We start from the raw sequence: 22,705 nt of genomic DNA on the forward strand, positions 1-22,705 counted from the left end.
GTGGCTTGTGTTATATTTCCACTGGATAGTGCTACGGTTGACTAAATCTACTTCCCAGGCAGGCCATCTCATCTGAAGACGTCTGATGTGGGAACTGTCAAAACAGGAACCCTCCAGACAGCTCATTTCAGTCAGGTAGTGAACTGGTTAGTCAAATTGTTAAGTGGACGTAACCTATGCCCCCCCCCCCCCCAATGTGGCCAATGTTTACCTCAAGCTCAGTTCTCCCTGGGGCAAGAGAGCAATGAGATTAGGAATCCTTTTTAAAACATCATGGTCCTTCTTCCCAATTACACGTGGAATCTGGTACAGGGGCTGCTAATTTGGACCAAAGATGGCAGCAGTGCAGCTACTGCCCCAAAGAAACTGCCCCCAACAGCTAGAACATGCTCACCTAATCCCCTTCCCTGAGAGGCCACTTGGGCCACTGGGCATGACAGGAAACTCGAGATGCTCTTCAAATCACTGTTCTGTCGAGCAAAGCCAAGAGAAGGGCTGTGTGGATCCACAGCAGGGTTTGCATGTCTGGGAAGGTGTCTTAACACCCTGGTAGAATTCAGTGCCTGTCTTGTGTGCAGCACCACCCTTACGCACATCAGTAGTGCACACACGATTCTGTGTTTCGCAGCCACCCTGTTTTAATGTCTGAAGTGAGAGAGCAGTGAAGATCTTAAAAGTTGCTTTATTTAAACAAAATTGATGCCAACTTTTCTATCTATATACAAACATGTTTCAGAACCAGAGCAGCAGACACACAGACTGTTCACACAGGAACTGTAATGCTTGACATGTTCAGACAAAGTTTTGTTTTCTGCTCATAAAGACATTCACAGATTCAAAAGTCATTCTGAAGGCTAAACGACACTATACCTTCATCTTCCAGGGTGGCTTATGTAAATTCTAAATAAAGGGGGATGGAACTTTGGAGGGCCAATACACCATGTTTAGTTTAGTTCAACAGTGTACGGCCCATGATGGGGGCTCACAAAATGTTTTGGGCTGGAGATAAAATTTTGAATAAAATATAATTTATTGAGAGGACACTTAAGAGTCAGAGGCTTAAATTTTTTTTCATTCTACTTGTCTATATCATAAATATAAGAAGATCCTTTCATTTTTGGTCCCCCAAATTAAGAAAGACTAGCTTAAAAAATAAGTTTAAAATAATTTTATAAGTACTATCAACAAAATGTAGTGACTAGATCCTTCAAAGTCAAGGTAAGACTATGGAAGTACCACATTCCTGTCCTCCTCCCTCCACACATTCGCCTACACGATACGCTAGCTCTAAAGATCTGTGTCTGGAAAGTTAGTCACTTTTGCTACTCCCATGCTACAGGCTTCCAGGAGCCCTCTGTTCAACAAGGATCACAGTTCCGAAAATCCCACAAAGACGCACTACATCTTCTGCTCACTAACTCCAGCTCCACACAGGTACTAGTTGCTTTAGGTAATACTTGAAAGCAGTGGCTGCTGCAGAATGTGACCATTCTGTTGGCGCTGATCTGCGGGCAGCTCTTGGCCCTGCCATTGGGGGATAAAACTGTGCAGCAGTGAGGTGGAGAAGGAGTGGATCCCACAGCCCCTCTACTCCATCACATGAGACATTGGAGCTGCAGGGTACCGGGCTACACCGCAGATCAGACCTCAGAATGTCTGCATTACAGAGCCACTGAGCACCAAGCATGATTAGATGCCAAACACAATGACCACAGCGGTTGTCCACTCCCGTTTGCTCCCCCCACTTACTGTGCTTTAGTTTTCTAAAAATGAGATGAAACCATTGTAAAAATGTTCTTTCAAAATAAATTATTTCTAGAATATAAAAGCTTTATATTTTCCCAGCTCATGTATCATTATAAAATAGGAAATCAGAAAATTAGCTGTTGCAATTTGCATATGGTAAAAAATATTTATATGTGTACACATATATACACATATATAAAAATGCAACTTTTAAATTAAAATTATCAATTAAAATGATCAGGTATTAAATCATACCTAAGAAAATCCATGTATTTATAATGAAAACAAACCTGAAAGGAGTACAATCCCAACTGTGTGAGGATGAGTTTGCCCTGTGCTAAGGCAAAGGCAGGAAGTCTGTTTACCCAGTAGACTAGAAGTCACCGAACCATTTCCTATCTACCCACCCCTCACCCCAGTCCTACTCAGCACCACTAAGTCCTTAAGGATGGACAGTCTCAAGAGGGGTGGCCTGTGATGCCCCCCCTCGCCTGAGCTGCCCTGGCCCAGGAAGCCCTACCCATGCAGGAGATAGGCTTTCTCCCAGTGTGCACGAGTGCCTTGTGGACTGGCTAGTCTTGACACCTCTTAGTGGAGTCGAGGTGAGCAAGAAGAGAGCATCTGTGGTTAGACTAGGAGTGCTCCGTTCCTCGCATTGAGAACGGGTAGTGTTCCTAACGCCTCTGCAGACAGAGGGCTTCTCTTTCCATGCGGTTGATTCCCAAAGTCGCTAGTGTTCATGTTCATGAGGAAAAATGTTCTGGGTCTCAGACAGAGGCTATGCTCGTCCCCAGGAGAACCTGCTCAGAAAGGGCCAAAGGGAGAACTGCTCTGGCCTGGGGAACAGCCCTAGGATTTTATACTTAAGAGCGGTGGCCTCCCGTGGGGCTCTGCACGGACCCCCGGGTGAGAAGCCAGCCACAGCAGGCCCTTCACAGCCTGCTTTCAAGTACACTTGGAATGGCACTGCCGAGGCTTGTGTTTTAATGGATCTGCTCCTTCACATTTTAAAGTGGCCCTTTATGTTTGGTGGAGCAGACTAAATTTTATGTATCTTTCCTTCTTTACCTAACAACAACAACAAAAAACAATTACACATCCCCTACCCAACTATTACCAATAAGCAGGCAAAAACTAAATACTGAAAAATCTGTCTTTTCTTCTGCTAACACCTGCTGTTGACACACGACCAGGGACAGCGAAGCTCGTGGCTTTGCAGAACACTGTGGGAGTGGGAGGGGCAAGCACAGTGTATTTTCTAACCAATTTAAAATGGCCCATCAAGTAGAAAATTTCTATCATGTACCAAATATTCTGAAAGAGTCAAAGCAAAATCAAAGTGGAGGTGTGCACCAAAAAACAGGCTGATCTCTTCAGTAGCATTTATCCAAGAAGCTTGTTGATCATAAACCTGCCCCTCTAAATGGTTTATGAAAGAAGTGTCTATTCAGAAAAAAAATAAACACTAAGAAAGAAAGGCCTCAGATCCCACCGAAAACCTGCGGAGAGCATTATTTCCTTTCAACAGAAAACAGTAGAATTTCAGGGGTCTCCCACCTCTCCTAGCCCAGCCACAGAGCTCAGGTAAGGGGCTCTCAACCTTTCTATGGTGACTCTGGGAAAAAAAGCAAACCCCTTCTACTGCATCGAGAGTCTCGGGTGCGACCCTAAGCCACAAATACTAGAAGAAAACCAATTTGCTTCAAAGACCAATTCTGACTCATTTGCCCTTTGAAGAAAGAACATCCCAGTCTCTGGTGGCCTCTATCAGATGCCGCTGGCCGTGACTCATCCACTCTTCCTGGTCTTCGTAGAGCCGCCCACAGAACCAGCACTTAAACACGCACTGGGCAGGGTCGTCGGGCAGGGAGCCCACCACCTGGTAGTTGTTCTTGTGAACCTTCTTCAGCTTCATTTTCAGCATCATCTGCCTCTTCATGTGGCTCGCCTCGTCTGCGGTCTGGTAGGTCAGGCGCGCGTGGTGCCGCCGGACGCCCAGCTGACACCGAGTCCTCTCGGACAGCACGACCTTGAGGACATTGCCTCGGTACTTGTTTATGACCTTCATCACGTTGCTCACTTCGGGGGAGTCCACGTCAGGATGGTTTAGCACGATGACCGGCTGGTTCCGACGGGGACATTTGATCAACTGATCTGGCCTGGCAGCTATGAGTCGCAGCTGCCTGGCGACCTGAAAAAAGGAAGGGTCTTTGAGGCCGCGGCTGGGATTCGCCTGCAGCTTGCTTTTTTTCTTGGCTGAGCTCACTTGCTTGGTTTTAGTCTTGCTTAGGGTTAGGTTCCTAGAAATGGGTCTCCCTTGCCTGCTGGAGTCACTGTTCCCTGTCTGTGTGCTGTACACAGGGACGATTTTCTTAGGGGTACTACCGCAGATAGAGTCCTCCTTTTTAGATTTGGGCCGAAGAGATGTTTCCAGATTGGGGGACATGTCTGCCGACCCGCGTCTGCACGTCAAAGGCTGGGAGCCTGAGCTGGTCTGTTTCACAGGGCAGAACGGAAGCGGTTCTAACTGGGCTTCACTGCAGGGTAAGCTTACAGGTGTGTCACAGGTGGCCTCGATGATGCGGGCATCTTCAGAAGAGTTCAGGACCCTCAACACGGCCCCTTTGGGGATCAGCACTGGAGTTGCTACAGGAGTCTTTCTGGTCACACTGCTCTCCATTTTCCCATCGTCACCGCTGACAAACTTGGGGCAGATCTGCTGCTGAGCAAGCTGCCCGCCACCAGCCAGGCTGCCTTCATTCTGAGGTTTTTGGAGAGGACCTATGGAAGGGCCGGAACTAGGGCCAGGGCCAGTAAGAGACACACTCATTTCCTGACTACCCTTGGGAGCTGCTTTTGAAGCCAGCCTGGGTGCCTGCCCTATGGACCGTCGTTGAGCACTATTGGCAGACAAAGAAGAGGGCTTGCCGCACGACTCAATTAACTGTGCGATCTTTCTGCGAAGCAGTTCGATGGACTTTATTTTGGTTGTTGAATTATTCCACTTAATGCCCTCTGGCACATTTTCAGATCCAGAGCTCAAAGAAAATACTGATGAGATGATGGGACCCTCAAATGTGTTACCTGTCTTTTCAGAATTCTTCGGCTGCTCAGGCTGATCCCCAGGCTGTTGGGACCTCAGTTTACCTTCCCCAGTAATGTTTATGTGTAAATACTCTTTTTTCTGTGCCTTGTTTTCTACCTGTTTGTCTTCCAGTTTCCTGTCAGAGGGAACCACTGTTTCAGGACAACTAGTCCGATTCCTGGCTTCTAAGTCGCTTTCACCTCTAGGCAGAATGCCCTTCTCTCCAGAGAAGGGAACCTTTGCAGGCAACGAGGTGAGGGGAAGGAGCTGCCGGGAGTCACTGCGGGAAGCCCTTCCTTCTTCAGCCAAAGGAACTGCTGATTTACTCAAGAAAGGGTTCACTGTGGCTCCAGGACCGCAGGAAACACTGCTTTGTACAGAGGCTGGAGAATGGCCTTTTAAGACAGCAGAGGGAAGGGCTCTAGGTGGATACAAACTGTGAGTTTTCTGCAAATCTTTAATTGTCTCGGAGCTGAGAAAAGAGTCTTGATGACTGTGCACACCAGAACTGGGCATGAAGAAATTGCAAGACTTGACCCACTTCACATTTTTTAGTTGTTTCTGAACTAAAGAGTGCAACCGATCAAGGCCCACAAACTCTCCAGCATTCCCTTCCATTGCTAGCGACCTTGCCGCTTCCGTAGAGAGCATCTTTCTCTGTCCCCCTGAGCCCTTCTCCGTAATAGTACAGATGGAGGAGGTCCCTCCATCTCCTTTGCCAGTGTCAAGGCGAGTGTTTTCTTCTAACGGAAACAGTTTAAGCACCAGCTGCTGTGTGCCATTGACAACCTTCACATCGATCAACTGGGCTAGACAGTTGGTGGGGACCACCAGCTCCGAGGGAGCTATGACCGTCAGCGGCATACCCGCCTGCACAGGCTCCTTCGAGGGGGACAGGACTTCCACCTCAACGTTATTCTTATTCCCCAACAGGCTCACCTCGCTTGGCTCTGACAGGGCCATTTTGTTGGGAATACACACTACATCTTTCTGGTACTTCTTTAGCTCAGGTAACAGCATCACGCTGTGTGTCTTGTCTTTGTTTGTGTGGAGAGAGAATCGAGATAGCTGCTCTGACAACTTGTTCTGGAAGGTAGTCCTGGGACTGGGGGCCTTGGAGAGTTCTGTGCTTTGTTTCGCAATGTTGGTTCTCTTGGGCTCCAGCTTGGTAACAGTTTTGAATGGCCGTTTGGCACCGGCCCTCTCATGGACCCTCCTCCTGTGCTTGACAATGTAGTCATTGCGGATAGCACCATAGTCGCAGTACTCACAGCGGTACGGGAAGACGCCTGTGTGCTTCACCAGGTGCCTCTGGAACTCCCCCTTCGTGTAGGAGATGTAGCTGCAGTGGGAGCAGATGAACTTGATCTCCTCATGCTGCAGTGTGTGCTTTCTGTACTGCAGCGGGTCCTTTGTGGAGAAGCGGCATTTGTCACAGTAGAATTTGCCCGGCTTGAAGTTCCTAACCTTAAATTTGTTATTTACAGGGCTTGAGATGGTTTCGGTCTCATTTCTGACAAGAACAGCAGCGGGGTTACTGTTCACAAAATGAAGCTGGGTAGGTATCGTGCGAAGGCTGCATTTGAAGCAGACAAAAGCGTCTTCCTTCTGGCTCTGCCCAGGGCCCTTCCTTAAGTCTTGAGGCGGGATCTTGTGAACACTTTTGCACTGTACACAGGTAGCAATGGTCAGTGTGGTCGTCTCAGCCTCTGAGCCTTGGTACAATAAGGTTTGTGCTTCCTGTCTGTCTGGCCGGGTTCCTCTAGCACAACTAGGCTGTTTGGGGGACATGGTCAAAGAACTTGGTCCACCATTCACTTGTGTGGCATACAGCTGTTCTCCGATGTCCTTCATCTTCTGTATCTGCATACCCACATAGCCAGCTGAAATCGAAGATGTCATTTGATAAAGTCCTCTGCAGACATCCTTCCTGCACACCCAGTGACTGGTGGAGCCGCAGACACTTCTTGGGAAATACGTAATGATCAATCACGTTTTGTGTCCTTTCACAGGAAATACATGAACCACAGTATGCTTTCAATTCTGTTTCCAGGCAACACTACAGGAAAAGACCATAAAGCATGATTAGTACAGAGGCTCATAGCTTAGCTAAGCTACCGCTATTTCCACTGTGCCGCATGACGCTGTGGGAACGTCACAGGGAAACCCCAGAGACTAGAAGGACAAACACAAGCATGTTGGCAAGGCTAAACTAGGAACATTCTCTAGCCCACATCAACTGGAAGCCAGAGCTACCTGGAGGATTCTCACCAGTAGCTCAGGATCACCTCTGAATGTTTTGTTTATTGACAGTGATCACAGGTAGCTTCATATGATCCTCAGAAAACATCATAGAAGACACTGCCAGCTCAGCCTTGACGTGTGCGTCACCAAGACAGGGCTTATGGTCAGTTGTTCACACATGCACCTGCATTATAGCAACTCTTATTCACACACCCACTCAGTTTGCACAAGTGGTGAAGCCAGCAACACCGTCTCAAACATAGCGATTTCTTTACCACCTTCATGGCCTCCATCAGGTGTGAGGCTCTGTCCGTAAGTTGAAGGGCAGGGATCAAGAGATGGTTCAATGGGTAAATACACTGACGGCCTGTGTTCCACTCTCAGAACCCACATGGTAGGAGAGGACCCATTCCTGAAAGTTGCTCTCTGACTACCACATATGTTCCGTGGCATGTGTTTACATGTAAAGAATTTTAAAGTGTTTAAAAACTATGTACCACTGTCTTCCACTTATGAAGCCCACATTTGGGAGCACGGTTCATATATTTGGTGGTCAAATGACAGTTTAAGAAAAAAAAAACTGGTAAAGAAATATCAAAAAGCAAGGTGAAGAGGATAGGGAGTTCATGCAAGGAGGCGGAGGGATTGGCGGAAGGAGGGCATCCAGGAAAGACTGAGGATGGGAAGCCACATCTGTATACAGACCTGTGGCAGCCAGGGACTGAGCTCTGTGGAAGTCCAGAAAAAAAAGGATGTGTCAAGCAGAAAGGGCCAGGACCTGTAGGAAGTGGGTACTTGGAGAATTAGCAAGGGATTGAGGTGAGGGCTGCAGGATGATCAGAATGGGAAAGCCTCACAGGATGGCAGTTCTTCCTGTATATGTGACAGAGCTGGGAGAGAGACTAGGTCAGTGGAATGACACTCAGATTTATATTCAATGGCATGCAGTGATGTGGGAGGACTAGAGCCTACAAAGAACTAAACGGCAGCTGCGGACCAAGATGCCTTGGATTAGAACAAGAGCAGAAACACGTATCTTCTAGAACAAGTAAGATTCATCATGCTCATGCACGTGTTACATGGTGACTGGGAACATACAACGTATAGTCACTTTACTTGGAAGATACAAACTAGAAGCCCAACAATACTTGCTTGAAATCTGCTGGAAGCTGGTCTTTTATGATCCTAAACAAACAAACCACACCCGCATCATCTGAACAAATTTCCTCGTTGTCACCTGGCAATGAGGAGCATGGACATTTCATGCAGCCTCTCCACAAGGCAGTAAGCACACAGACAGACACTCAAGTGTTAGGTGATGGGCAAGAAAATGAGGGAGAACCAGCAGCTCCTTCTGGCACAGGATGGTTAAACCAAGAACTATACAATGCCAGTCTGAAAGCCCAACTCAAGGCAGCCACATTCATTTCCGGCATAAAACCCTTTAAATGTAGCTCTGAAAAACACTGGAGACCCTAGTTAATGGCGAGCTATGATTTCTGCTGTGGTATTATTCTCTTTCCTGTCTAGCTCTGCTGAATGATGGTTACCTTCTTCCAAAACTACCAGCATGCAGCCAAGCCCTGATACTAGGCTCAGCATCAAGTAGACAGAGGTCTTGGGGGCTCCAAGTGCTGTCTGACAGCTCCACGTTCAGGCATATATATATGCCAGAGGACCACGACTTGTACAGGATACATGAACACTGCCAACTAGCAGCAGAGACCAGCCTTTCTACTCTGCTGTTCCGTGGTGTAGACGTAGAGAGGCCTTTCAGGAGCATCAGTAGGGGAAGCAGACACACACTTTACTTTCTAGATCTGTAGATGGCATGCATGAAAGGAAACAGGGTGACCCCTAGGACTCCTGCCATACGCAAAGTCACCTCCACAGTGACCTATGTGCACCTGTTTGCTCATCTCTAGGGCACAAGCCTGGACTAGCTTCCTAAGCCTGAGGCTGCTGGTCTCTGAAACCAGACTTTATAATTTAACAACACGAGCATCTTCAAGATGTTCTCGCCAGCAACTCTGTGCAGACACCACAACTGCAAGCAGAGCCTGGAAAACCACAGAGCCATAGAATGCAGAGGCTGAAGTCAGGGAATAGGGCTTGTGTCCAGTGGTCCTGAAGCTGGAGAAGCCTACGAGACATGCAGACACCGACATTCCTGGGATGTATTCCCTCTCAGGGGATGTGGCTGTTAAAGCAGCATCAGCTAAAGCACCGGGTAACTCTGACAAAAGCCACGGCTGAAATTGCCAGATCCCAGACCTGTTCAAACCCTCCGAACACCTCCACCTGCAACACAGAGGATCCTCTGAGCTCCCACATCCTTCCTTCTTCAGGTGGAATTCTGTTCTCATTGTCAACAATGTACCCTGAGATAAAAATGAAGAAGCTTCCCTGTAACTCATCTTCAACTGACTTGCAGGGAAACAAAGGACTTACTCTTGATGGGCCAGTTAGTAACTTGCACAGCCCGTCTCTTGCCAGGCAGTCCTTGGTTCTCAGTTCTGTTCCAAAGATCTGCACCTGGTCCCTACCCAATGCTCTTATCTACCAGCCTGATGAACTTCTGATGTAGGTGGCAGTGGTGCTGGTAGGGGCGCTAACTGAAGCCCTGGCCCCCCATGGCTCGCTTGTTGATGCTTTCAATGCAGCACCTCGTTAGGCAAACATTAGCTGTAAGTGGTTCTCAGAGAAGCCCACCCGCAAAGCTTCCTGCAGGGAAGAACCACACCAGCCAGGATTACATTGGTACACATTCAGGTTTTCACACCTTCACAGCCTCAAAGAGTCACGAAGGGAAGCAGTGATGTTCTCCTCAAGTCTTAACAAGACTTGAAGTGGATTTAGCCAGCAGGTCCGTGACCGTTAGTGAGAAGCTGAGAGCATCCTGAAGAAGTGTCTCTAAAACAATCAGGCCAGCACCAAGTGGCTGGGAGACAGCAGGGTCCTGTGGTACCATTTCTGTAAAACTATCTAAGCCATTCTATATGCTCCTCAATTTCCGAGGGGTTTATGACCCACCACAAATTGAAAATATGCTAAGTGACACATGAATTTAATACACCAGGCCTACAGCACAGCATAGCATAGCACACAGTTAGATAGTTTATAATGAGTAAGTAGGTCATTTCACTTTTGGATACAGTTCAGGGCTTACACTTATGATAGCATGGCTGACCATGAGCTCCAGATCCCTGCCGCACCCGACATCACAACAGTGCTGTGTTGCACATGGCTAGCCTGATAAAAGTAAAAAAAAAACAAACCCAGAAGTGTGATTCCTGCTGAATGCACGCTGCACCTACACTGTGTGAAGTCACACCGTGCTAGGCTCAACTATCATAAGTTGGGGGACAACTTGTATTTGAAATTAAGAATCCTTGAGAACAAGGGTTCTCAAATGGGACATACAAGACTGATCAGCAGACATCCTTGTATAGAGAAAGCAGATGTCTGGGCTGTTAACCATTTCAGTGTCTTCTACACTTTTAAACAGTCCTTAGAACAATACCACCATTTCTCCCCCTCACAGTAGGAAAGAGCGAGGCTTCTTTAAAAAGTTCTAGCTGAACCTTTGCAACTTGTATGTTGAAGTTGAGAGAACTCAGTTCCAGTCTTAATGCCTCAATGAAAGGGTGTGCAGAGGCAGCGAATGGGAGAAGGACGGTGGCTGCAATGGACATAACACTTCTCAGGTACAGCCAATACTTCCTTCCTTACACACAGGGTCCTTCGTTTGATTCACACCCAACTACCTGGAAAGCTGAATCTTTGGCAAGTTACTGTCAATGGACTGGATGACAGAAGACACTGCAGACAGAGGACTGTACATGGATGCACTTAGCGCTGAAGGCACCCCACATGTCAGCAGCAGAGTCCTCCAAAGACACAGCTCCTAGGGCAAAACTCCATTTTATTTTTCAGATAACTCAGAAGAGCTCAGTATTATTAACTTAATGGCGCAGTAGGAGATCCATTTAACATGTTATTATGTTTCCCATAATAAATGACTTAGCAGGATATAAGAAGCCTTTAAATAACACAATTATCTATAGCAACTGTCATGTATAGTTCTGTGTACCATAAACTCGGTCTCTGCACTGAGGCAGGGTGGGAGTTTATTTGCATGCACTAAGGGTAAGGTTTTTTCCCCCCTGCATTTTTAACAGAATTCTTTAGAACTCACTTGTATTGATTTCTTGCACACTTATTAGAGGAACACAAGTGTAAAAAATTTACCTTGAAGCTCCAGTTCAGTGACACAAAAGCTAGTAAAAGACAAAGTTTGTGCCCATCAATCAGAAGGAAGCGTATGGCATCCCAATGCTTACTAGTGTCCAACAGACCAGAGAGGGCCAGTGTGTAAGCCTAGGTCCCACATTATCCTTGGAGAAACAACGCAGGGTTTTAAAGAGCAGTGTGTGTGAGCTGGGCACGCTGCTTCCAGCCGACACCACACAGTCGGCAGTAAGAGGATAAGAGGAGCTACCACAATGCAGGTGCGGTGTGTTGGGAGAGCCCTGGACTCACCTGGGCTCATTCAATGTTACTCTACATTTTTAATGAAGAACTTATGCCAAGCATTGGTTTCCCAGCTGCCTGATGATGGCTCTTTCCAGAACATAGCTGAGTCACTTTACATTTTAATTCTATTTGGTTGCACAGCCTAAACTGATCCTGGTAGAAACTGTTTGTCAGCTTCAGTGGTAATAGGACAGTTTTCAGCATGAGACAAAAGACACTGCACACTACCCTTGGCAATGGTGTCAGTTACTCAACCAGGTGACCTTTCCCTACCCTCTTAACACAGGTGGGCAGCAAATGTCCCATCCAGATGTCAGTGAGGAAAGAACGTAGCTGGATGCTGGATCACACCCATTGGCACACAGGATGGATGACTGGCTCTATGTTTTGACTGGGAAACAAACTCAAGTAGCTTTCTGTAGGCATTCTGATCCAGAACTATTCCTTACTGTGGCTCCGCCCACATCCATCACTAGGGCGGGAATTCTGCTCTGAACAGGAAGAACAAAGGATCTGTTGGATGTTTAACTTTTCAGCCCTTATTGGCTGGATCCTTTGACAAGCGATTTCTTTCCCTCCACTGCCAGGCAAGGGACAGGGTGCCACTCTCAAGCTGTACCTAAGCATTCCTTCTGCTTATGACTCGTCTCGCCTGTCCCTCTCAGTGACCCCTTTAGCATTATTTGACCCCATAATGACCAGTGGCGTGTGGATGGGAAGATGTCAGTATTAGACTTATAAAAAGCGTTTCATCTCACTGCCTGGCTGAGTACTTCAATGACCACAAATCAGAACTGGGCAGGTAGGAAAGCGGCCTAAACAGGCAATGCAAATCACACAATGGACTCTTCATGCAGAAGTGCTTTGCACTCAGGAATGATTAAGACTGACTGCCACCTGGATGACAAAAAGCGTGTGCAAATGTCACTGACAACACATCGCCCCCGGGGATCCCACTGTCTTCTGAAAGCGGGTGTATTGCTGGGGCAACAGAATGGAGCCAGAAGGCTGTGACAGCCTAGCTGCTTTCTCAGTGCTGGACAGTTCTAAGAGTGCAGAGCACAGGATCTTGAGAAACCTAGGTCAAGGGTCAAAAGTCAGGTGGGTCTCTGGCTTGCTAGCTAGCCAGCTGTGTGGTTTTCTAGACTTTTAACCTAGCTTAACAGTTCCTGCAGTTGTAAAAGTGGGACAACTGACCACAAGGCTGATGTGAGGATGATCGAACAAAAACCAAATGCAAGCGGCTAATACCAAAGAGACTGTCTTGTCAGGAAATGCCAACATTTTGGCAAGACTCCTTTAAGTCGAAGAGTCCAGTAAAGCTCTGAGGAGCAGAAACTGTAAAAATGAACAAAAGAGGTGGCTGAGGGAAAGGTCCACACACAGAGGACTTGCTAGGTGGCAAGGAGCGCCCAGGTACCGTTCCCCAGGACTGAAGGAGGAACTGGCTCTGCAGAGAGCATCAGCAAACTCTACAGCAGAGAACAAAGGGGATTTTATGCGTTACTTCTCCAGACAGTTTAAGAGTAAGAATAGGGTTGGAATCCTTTTTAAAACTTATAGCTTAAATGTGAAAAAGAAAACGCTAATGAGCAAATACGCTTATTAGCATCAGATCATACATACACATTCACATACACACACACACACGACCAAGTGGTATTATAAGGAATAGGTACAAATTTCAGATTTCAAACATTTAGATATTCATTAAAGATATTTAGTATGAACAACATTTTTGTAGTTCCCTCGTTTCCTTTTATTTGCCTCAAAAACCCCTAAATTTGTAGAACAGAGAGTTTAATGAAAGAGAAGAAATCTTTCCTTCTACACAGGGGAATAGCTAGCTTTGCCTACATTAAGGCAAATATGGTCTGGATAAGGCCACAGTGTTTAAAGGAAGTTACTGAGAAAGCTTTGAGAATTGCTGCTGCCGGAGTCCCATTCCTCAGACAGGGTTGCAATTGAGATACTGGCAGGGGCAGGGCAGAATCCAGAAACAAGTCTACAAGGCTTTGAAAATGGTTCAAGCCGGGGCGGTGGTGGCACACGCCTTTAATCCCCCTACACTCAGGAGGCAGAGGCAGGCGGATCTCTGTGAGTTCAAGGCCAGCCTGGTTCCAGGACAGGCTCCAAGCTACAGTGAAACCCTGTCTCAAAAAACCAAAAAAAAAAAGGTTCTAATATTCAACTTGGGTTGGGGACCACTGTATTACAGGTGCAGGATAGTAGGGATGGCATTCTGTAGACCTCACAGTAGAGGTGGGGCTAGGCCACAGCCTTTAGAGTAGTGGGCCTAAATACACAAGAGTCAAGGCTTTGCAACACAACCTTGGAAACACCAAGGTGCTAGTGAGGTATGAAGATCTCAGTAATCTAAATGCTCCCACTCTCCCTTCACAGTATTTGGGCATGGCCACGTACAAAAGCATAGACGAGGACCATACTAGCCCCACCTCTGTAAGGGCTGCTGTCCCTAAGGAGTCTGACTGGACTCGGAAATAAATGGGCAAATTCAATGTGGATCCTGTTAACAGGAAGCTGAACAGGGCGCTCTCAGTGGTTGGCCACTAGCCCATGCCACAGCACTTTAGCCCTGGTCAGGAAGGGTGCCTGTAGGGGCAGGCTCTGTGACTGGACATGCTTTGAAGCAAAACTTAATTACCTGCTTCTTTCAAAACGACAGGCCTGGAGTTGGTATGTGGCTTTTCTAGGTCACAATGACGTGGGAAGTGATAGCAGCCAGCATTCAGTCCAAACTCTTGTGAGCTCAGGTCGCAGCCAGGATCCCTGATTTCTTGGACAGTGTTCTTCCAGGCCCAGAAGTCAAGAGTGTAGCAAGTCTCAGTGGCTCTTCCTTCTTTTTCAGGCCTTCTCAGACACTGAGGACCATAGGTCTCAGGACGTCAAGGCCCTGGTATAGACATGTAGGCACAGAAGCCAGGGCTGCGCCAATAGGCCTGCAACAGAGTCAGACACTCGGGTATAAGTCTGGGATCTGCTAGCTGTGGTCTCCTGGATACATTTATCGTAGGAAAGACAAAATGAATAAACCTTCCAAGTGCTTCTCAATGGCAGCCAATCTAAGCTTAAAGAGAAAGCGTTCCCAGGAACCCTGTGACCTAAACGCAATAGATGGCGCCCTTCCTGGGGGAGGGCACATGACAGGTTCAGAAACCTTCCCAGATTATCCCGTGTCTCTCATTCCCACCCGTGAAGGAGTGGTTTGGATTAGATGGCTCCAGCCACTTCTCCGCAGGCAGCTGGATTTGCAGGGTAACAACGGTATGCAGCGGAGATCAAAGGTGGTTTAGGAACAATCAAGGCAGGGAAAATCATCACTGGGAAGGACCCCACTTACCCCAGCAAAGGACTTGGACATGAAAAGCCCACCATTGGACTGGCTCAGAGGATAAGGGAAGGAGCGAAGAAAATGGCAGCCTTCGCAGCCACAATTATTAACCTGCTCTTTGTTCCGCCTCTTGCACAAACACTGTCCCAGACCCTCTTACTTAAAGGCAGATAGATAAGAAAGAATATATAGGTTTCTTTAAATGGGCGTGAGAATGAGCGATTCAGGAGGAAACCAAGAAAAAAGGCAAGGCTCTCCTTGACTCTTCAGTAGCCACCACTATAACATGGCTGGGTCTGTCATATTTGTTAGCCTTATCAGGGCTCACTAACAGATCCAAGACAAAAAAAAAAAACTTTAATAAGTGCTTGTATTGGATAAAGATAATGCCTACAATGCAAAAAGCTGGATATGACGCTTCAAACGTACTTACCAGGCTTCAAGAATCCTCAGCAAGGGCATGCTCTCCTGTACAGTCCTGGATTGGGCTTAACTTTGTGCAATTTAGAGGGACAGAGACACCTTTCCAAGCGAGCTGGCTTCTCTTCTGTAGCCAAGTGCTGCAAGTTATTGGCACCCAGGAAATTTTCTTATAAGGCGATTTCAAATTTAAACTTAAGGTAATGTTTTTAAGGCCTCAAACACAACATTGAGTTGGGTTGGTAGGCTACTTTTCAATAGGACAATGTGCTTGATGTTTCAAGTTTTTATGATAAATATCGTTGGTATTCTATTTTTTAAGAGCTGAAGTAGTTTAATGGGATATGTCAAATCCCCAACAATCATAAGGGGAGTTCGATATCTTCTTCTATCTTTTGGTTTTCCCTTTTCGGGTCATAAACTTTGCACTGGTCCTTTCCCCTCTTCTGCACCCTTTCCCTAGCCTTCATCTGCATCCACCCTCAACCCCAAGCAACAAGATCAAACTGAAAAGCTGTGATGGAGCTGTCCCACAAAAAGTGACAACAGCTGCATCCCACCTACGATCAGGTCCTCTGTGGACAGGCCCACCCCGACACCCGCTCCAAAGACAATGCCAGCGTGGTCCTCAAGTTTATTGTTGGCGCGCTCGCAGGGATGCACGCTCTCCCGGGCGAGGCCAGGGCGCCGCACGGCGCAGAGCGAGGCGCGGGTACGAGAGAGCCCGCACCGTCGCGTCCCCTGTGGGTCAGCCAGACGCAGATGGGGTGTCTTCCAAAAGCCGAAAGCTAAAGCCGCCTCAAGCCAGCCTCTGAGGCCGAGAGGCTTTAAAAATGGCCTCCTGACGACACTTCCTGCTCTGGTCTGAGGCATCATTTAAAAAGCCGGCTCAGCCACCCGGCGCGCAGAGTCGCCGGGCTGAGCCGGCGCTGCACAAAGGCCGCAGGATGGGCCGTGGGTCTCCGACCCGACCCGCCTAGCCCGACGGGAGGCGCCTCGGGCCGGAGGCGAGCTCTTGGGGCCGTGGAGCCACACCCGACCGCGCCCGCCCAGGTCCCGCACTGCCACTCACCCGGACGCCGCGGCACCGCACGGCCCCAGATCCCCGCGGACGGACAGGAATCTACACCGCCGGCTACCGCCCGCAGACCGCCGCCGCCGCGCCCGCTGTAGGTCCCTACCCGGGGGGCGGAGCCGGGCCGGCGACGCGCGTGCGTAGTGCGGCGCGACTGCAGCGGAGAGGCGGGCTCCTGAGGTTGCCCCTTCCCTGCCCTGGGCTGTGGGCTCTGGGCTTGGGGCTTGAATCTAGTCGTTTGCACCCAAAGAGTGCAGTGTCTGCATCGCTCAGCCCTGCACGCTCCGCAGCCTCTTCTGGAAAGAACTGAACCCTCTTCCCTTTGGGTCTAGTAGAACATCCATGGGCGTCTGTCCTGCTCTGGGTCCTGCCTGCTGAGGGTGGATTTGGTGCTTACCCTCAAGGAGCTTGAAGTTCTCCAGCAAGTAAGTGAAGCGATGACAAGCCTCAGTCATTATAGCTTCCTGGAGCGTCCTAGTGAAGGAGATGGGCCAGCAGCTCTAGATTTGGATACAGCTTGCTGCTGGGCCTTAGATATGGAAGCGCAGACTCAAGCCATTTCTAAAGCTGAGAAGATTGTATTTGACGTATAAGGCCTCATCTAGTGCACGTTGTGACAGTCCGAGCAGGGACATGATTGATGGGGGAACAGTCAGCAGATGCTGTGAGCTTTTAGTGCGGGAGTTTGCATTTATCTCCTGCGTTCCAATCATGTAAGCAGGTAAACGACCCCCTTTCACAGAGGTGCGCACCTACAGTCTACTGGATAAGAGACTGCCCCAAATCTGGGGAGGAAGGGAATCACATGGCCAGCTCCCCCACCTCGCAATCAGCGACTCCGATGCCGCTCCCCACAAAATAAAACTGCCCCCACTCCAGCAAGAACAGATGGTGGCAGGAGGTAGTGTCGCTGTGAAATACAGATCCTCCATGGACAAGAGGCAGACGTTCTCTTCAAAGCTCTAGAAAGAAAAGAGCCAAGACTGGTTTCCCGTTCCTTTCTCTGGGCGGTGGAGGTCAGCTCCAAGACATCGGTAGTAAGCTGGGAGAAGATGCAGGGCTTTGGCAAAATCTAATGGGTGAATGGAGTTTGGGAAGAGCAGGCAGTCACAATACCAACTGATTGGAAGGCCCCCAGTCCCTGGAAGAGTAGACGCTGGACGTAGAAAATCTGGGCAGAGAGCAAGTCGGCGAGGCAATGCCTTTGACCACATCCTGATAAGGGAGCTTCTCCTGTTTTCTCTCTCCCTCTCCCTCCTGCTAAGCTAAAGGAAAAACAAATGGGTCCAGAGTTCAAAGTCTCCTTCAAGAGTAGGCTAATGATGAGGAGAACATTGAGAGCATGTCCTGGTCATGCCTGAGAACCCCTTGTAACACAAGGAATCACACTCAGGAAAATCAGTTATGTATTGAAGAACCAGAAGACCAAGGGTTAGAGAATTTTTCAGCTCAAAGCATTGCGCGCCCCTTGTCATTCCTACCCATACATCACAGTCCCATCTTCTTCAGTCACATGGAATTGAGAGAAGGCTGCCTTTGGGTTGTCTGGAAGCTTCTCTGGAGTTCGTTCCTACAGGCCTGTTCCCTCGCCTGCCAGAACCTTGGTTTCTCATGTAAAATCTAGTCACTGTTGGGACTGCTCCCATAGGCAGCTATCAGTGTTTAACTAGACAGAATCTTGCCCAGTGCTTCTCAAACCTGCGGCTCTGGCCCTCCCCTGCTTTGGAGTTGTACATCGGTTATCCTGAATATCAGATATTTACATCACGATCCATAGCAGTAACAAAATTGTGATTATGAAGAAACAACGAAACAATTTTATGGTTTCGGGGTCACCACAGAATGAGGAACTGCATTAAAAGGTCACAGCATTAGGAAGGTTGGGAAGCCCTGGTCTAGACTGTCACAGCCCCTGGCAGATGAGAAGGGTCTGAAAAGTCTCACAATTCTCAGAGGTTCCGGTGTGGTGAGATAAAGCCTTTTTGCAGGGGGTTTGGAGATGCGGTATGTGCAGCCTGGGAAAAGGGCCAGCCAGGGTACAGACTGGGTTTCATGAGACCACAAAAGTTCAAGTGTTGCTCCTCCAGAGTCTCTTGATGGGGAGCAGGGGGTGAGTTAATCAGAAATTCTCAGCTGCATATTCTGTTCCTGCCACTCACGCCTTCTTTCTCTCCGTCTTCCTCACCCTCTAGAATAATTTACCCAAGATCCCTTCCAATGTGGATTGAATTGTGCTCTACAGAAAGATGCTGAAGTCCATTGTCATGGTTCCTGTGAACGGGGCCTTATTGGGAAAAGGTCTTTATGCATGAAACCATATTAAAATGCAATCATTAGGGTGCATCCTTGCCCAGTATGGCAAGTGTCCTTGGAAGAAGAGGACAAAAGAAACTGAGAGGCCAGGAAAGGCATAGATACACAGAAGACAACGTGGAAACCGGGCAGAAACTGGGATTATGTGTGCATAGTCAATGAAAACCAGCAGGGGAGGTCAGATGCTGCAAGAGCGAGAAAGGATCCACTTCTCTTGAAAGCTTTGGAGGGCACGTGACCCTGCAGACAGCTTGACCCATCAGACTTGTTTGTTTTGTTTGAGACAAAGTATCTATGTACCCCTAGCTAGCATGGAATCCAGTGTGTAGTCCAGGCTGGCCTCCAACTCAGGTGAACCCCACGTGCTGGGATTAGAGGTGAATGTCACCACACCCTCCTACTTCTAACTTCCAGAAATGCTAAACAAATCTATGTCACACAGTCTTCAGAAACGACCTCCCTCCTTGTAATTGCCAGCTGTAGGATAGGCGTGAATGTACCAGTCTTTGGATGATGGGAGCAGACAGCCTCAGCCCAGAAGGGTTGGCTTTCCCTCAGGAGACAGTCACTTTGGACAAGGTTGTGGCTGCACAAACCTGTACAGTAATGCTTTATGACAAAGAGAAATGAAACCGGGCAGTCAGATTGGGAAGAATGCAAAGCGGGAGGAGGGATGACGGTGGGACAGTGGAAGGCTCCCAGGAATGGTATTTCTGGTGGTGTGCAGTTGAAAAGAGCCACCGGCAGCAGAGGGGAGCACGCACCAAGACCTGACCGGGGGCAGGAGCTGGGGATGCCTGGGGAAGAAAGGAAGAGCAGTGGGGAGTTGGAGCTTGCAGGCAATTGAAAGCTGCATCTTCAGGTGTCGTTCTTTTCAAACTCTGCCAAGAACAGGTGGACCAAAAGAGGGAATACATGAGCCTTTGCGTCCTGTCAGCCTGGCCATAGCTCTGTTCTTTACTACACACCACACCAGTTGGTTATATTTTCTCTAGTGTCGGCTAGCACTCCCGAATACTATATGACTAACCTCACGGTGAGTGCCCCTTGGAAAAGAGATGGTCTCTTGCACAGAGGCCGGAGTGTTCACACCAACGTTCCCATGCCCACTCAAATCTCAGGCGCTTTAAGACAGCATAAACTGAAAGACGTACAGGAACAGCCTGCCCCAGTTCTTTTCAAACCTAACGCTCAGTGATGCGGCTTTTCTGAAGACCAAGTCGCAAGACGCGGGCAATAGAAGCTGTAGAATCTGTTCCCAGCTGTGTGACCCTGGGCAAGTTACCTCGGGTCTCTGAGATGCTGTTCATAGGAGCAACCTTCCCTTAGGGATGTCCAGGCGCCGGGTCTGTGGACCACTTTTCTGCAGCCTTCTCTCGCTGGACCGTGGGGATCCAATCTCTTTTGGTGCGCCCAAAGGCGTAACTCCTGCACTTGCTGGAATTGCTGGAGCGTGCAGTGATGGTCACACTGGGCATGCGCGACTGGTAGACCGGGCGGCGCGGGAGCTGCAGTACTGCCGGTGGCCTAAGGCGTCGCTGCGGGGCCGGCGATCCCGGCTTCGAGCTGTGGAGCCCCAGCCACTGCTCACTGAGCTGCCCGCTGCCACCTGCCGCGCAGATCCTTTGGCCAAACCCGGGATGAGTCCTGTGGCTTTAGTTTTTTGCTTTTGTTGTTGTGGTTGTTGTTTGTTTTGTTTTGTTTCTTTTTTAAAGCTTTGGGAGCTGAGCGTGCTTCACTTGGAGATAACCCAGAGCTCCCTAGGAGAGGCTCCCGCGGTGCTCTCCATACCCAGGCTGGCAGTCCACTCAAATAGACCTGAGCTGCTGCCTCTGGGCTGTCAGCTCCGCGAAGTCTAGGGCTGTTTTGTTCCCAGAAGTCACAGGATCTAGCACAGTGCCTGACACCCAGTTTGCCAGGCTTCAAGAGCAGGAATGCCAGAACCATCAGTATTACTTAGATCAAGGCTACTACGTGAAACGTGGTGGGTGACAAGGGCCGTCCTCGGATTGGTGCTAAAGTGTAGGTTCAGAAGGCTAGGAGACTTTGCACAGGGGTGGTGGTAGCCGTGGTGTTTGTAAAAACTCAATGAAATCTGCTCCTCACCATGGGTTTTAGGATTGTCGGCATAGTCACTTGTGATTAGGATTGTGGAGAAGCAGGAACTGGGGGAGGACTGGGCGTTGGCTGCAGGAAGGTCTAGGCTCATCCCAGACGTCCTCTCACTGGTCATCCGTCCTGCATTCAGAAATTGTCCTGCTACAAAGCTAATGGGCTTAGCCATTCTTCTGCCTACTGGTCTTCCAAGGACCCTGCAGTTTTGGAATGGTCCCAGGCGCCGGTGAGCCTCCCAAGTCAGTTTTCCTGCTAGCTCCTCTCCGCACCACCGGGCACCAGACTTACACTTCTGTTATTGCCTCCCTCCCCCGCGTCTACCCCCCCCCACAGTAGGGCCTCTGACATGCTTCACCTTTGACCTTCCTAAAGTCTCTTCCTCAGAGACTTTTCTAGAACTTCATCCTGTTCTGTGTCCACCATCACATCCTGTGTTCTAAGCTTCTCATGGTTGTAACTGCCAACTTCGCTGTTTTTCGTCCTCCTGTACAAAATAAGCCAACACTGGTTTGGTTTCCCCTTAGAGGTCTAGTGCCTGAGTAGGAAGGGTTATCATAGGACAAGGATTCCCGCCAAATGGCGTCACCCTTTATAAACTGAAAGAAAAAAAAAATAGAATGCAGCTTGAGGCACTAAAGCAGGGGCATGCTTGGAGTTCCCAGTCAGAATCTGAACACTGAGAGAGGATTCTGTCCTCTCTAGAGTTTCTTGTCTGAGGGGATGGAGGGAAAGCGATAGAATTTTTCTCCATCAGGCTGCCATGAGGGTGAGATGGGGAAACGTTTGTAGGAAACTTGGAAGGGAGCTAACATTGAGAGCTGAACACGGCCTCCATATTGCCCGACTGCAGGAGCCAACACTTCCCAGAGTTGTTCAAGAAGACAAAGGTGTATTTTTCCTCTTACACTCTCTGCCCACCACGGATTGACTGAAGATGCCGTTTGTTAATCTTTTGTCCAGCGACAGGGCTGACAAAGCAACCACTGGTTGATGTGTGGCAGCTGCTGCGGCAGAGGGACAAAGTTGCCTTTACCAAGTATTTCAAAATCTTCCACTAACTACAAATACTTTCTTATATTCAATTGGCCACAGCCAGTCACATGGCTGCAGTAATCTCTAAAGGGTGGAAGATTTTCGCTCCTTGTGTTGAGCCCTCCTGCAGGGTCTCTGTGAATACTATGAGAGGCACAAACAGGTGCAAAACTCAGGGAAGCTGAACTTGCACAGACCTAAAGTTTTCTCCCTGGAGCCAGGCGGTGGTGGCGCACGCCTTTAATCCCAGCACTCGGGAGGCAGAGGCAGGCGGATCTCTGTGAGTTCGAGACCAGCCTGGTCTACAAGAGCTAGTTCCAGGACAGGCTCCAAAACCACAGAGAAACCCTGTCTCGAAAAACCAAAAAAAAAAAAAAAAAAAAAAAAAGGAAAAAAAAAGTTTTCTCCCTGTTCTTGGGTGTGGCCCAGTTCTTCTGCTCTATGGCTGCAGGAGTTTTGGCATTTCCTTGTTCTCTTCAAACAGTATCTGTGTGGTACTGGATAGTACTGGATAGGAGGAGATTCGCGACAAAACATCACGTTTATTTTACTCAAGTCTCACATACTAAATTCTCAGTACACTGGCTGGAGTGCTATTTACTGAATCCTTTGTGTACTGTCCTGAAAATATATTTTATGGCACAAATATAACACTCAGAGCTCCCAGAATTCATTTTTTTCCATGTATTGGAAGCCCCCTGTACTGACTGGTTGTGTGTCAAATTGACACAAGCTAGAGTCATCAGAGAGGGAGAAGCCTCAGCTGCTTTATGGTCATGGTGTTTTG

The 22,705-nt window shown here is 48.5% G+C and overlaps 1 protein-coding gene across 2 annotated transcripts; it reads right to left on the bottom strand.

Moving 5' to 3' along the window:
- Positions 1–206: 206 nt before the first annotated feature.
- Znf518b (zinc finger protein 518B) lies at positions 207–16,560 on the bottom strand. 2 transcript variants are annotated; one of them, XM_057772960.1, is made up of 3 exons: positions 16,456–16,550; positions 14,277–14,571; positions 207–6,890 (listed from the first exon to the last, which is right to left on the bottom strand). In XM_057772960.1, the coding sequence occupies exon 3, from the start codon at positions 6,731–6,733 to the stop codon at positions 3,467–3,469; it is 3,267 nt and encodes a 1,088-aa protein (XP_057628943.1). In that variant the 5' UTR covers positions 6,734–6,890; positions 14,277–14,571; positions 16,456–16,550; the 3' UTR covers positions 207–3,466. The 2 variants fall into 2 exon arrangements, with proteins under 2 accessions (XP_057628943.1, XP_057628944.1); XM_057772961.1 differs by lacking the exon at positions 14,277–14,571 and having other exon boundaries at positions 16,456–16,560.
- Between the last annotated feature and the right edge of the window lie 6,145 nt (positions 16,561–22,705).

Source organism: Chionomys nivalis, chromosome 6 (genome assembly GCF_950005125.1).
Source record: "Chionomys nivalis chromosome 6, mChiNiv1.1, whole genome shotgun sequence".
Lineage (NCBI taxonomy): Eukaryota > Metazoa > Chordata > Mammalia > Rodentia > Cricetidae > Chionomys > Chionomys nivalis.

What these genes read in the sequence shown, in the direction of transcription:
- Znf518b (XM_057772961.1), bottom strand. Translation starts at nt 6,733, where the DNA reads ATGACATCTTCGATTTCAGCTGGCTATGTGGGTATGCAGATACAGAAG.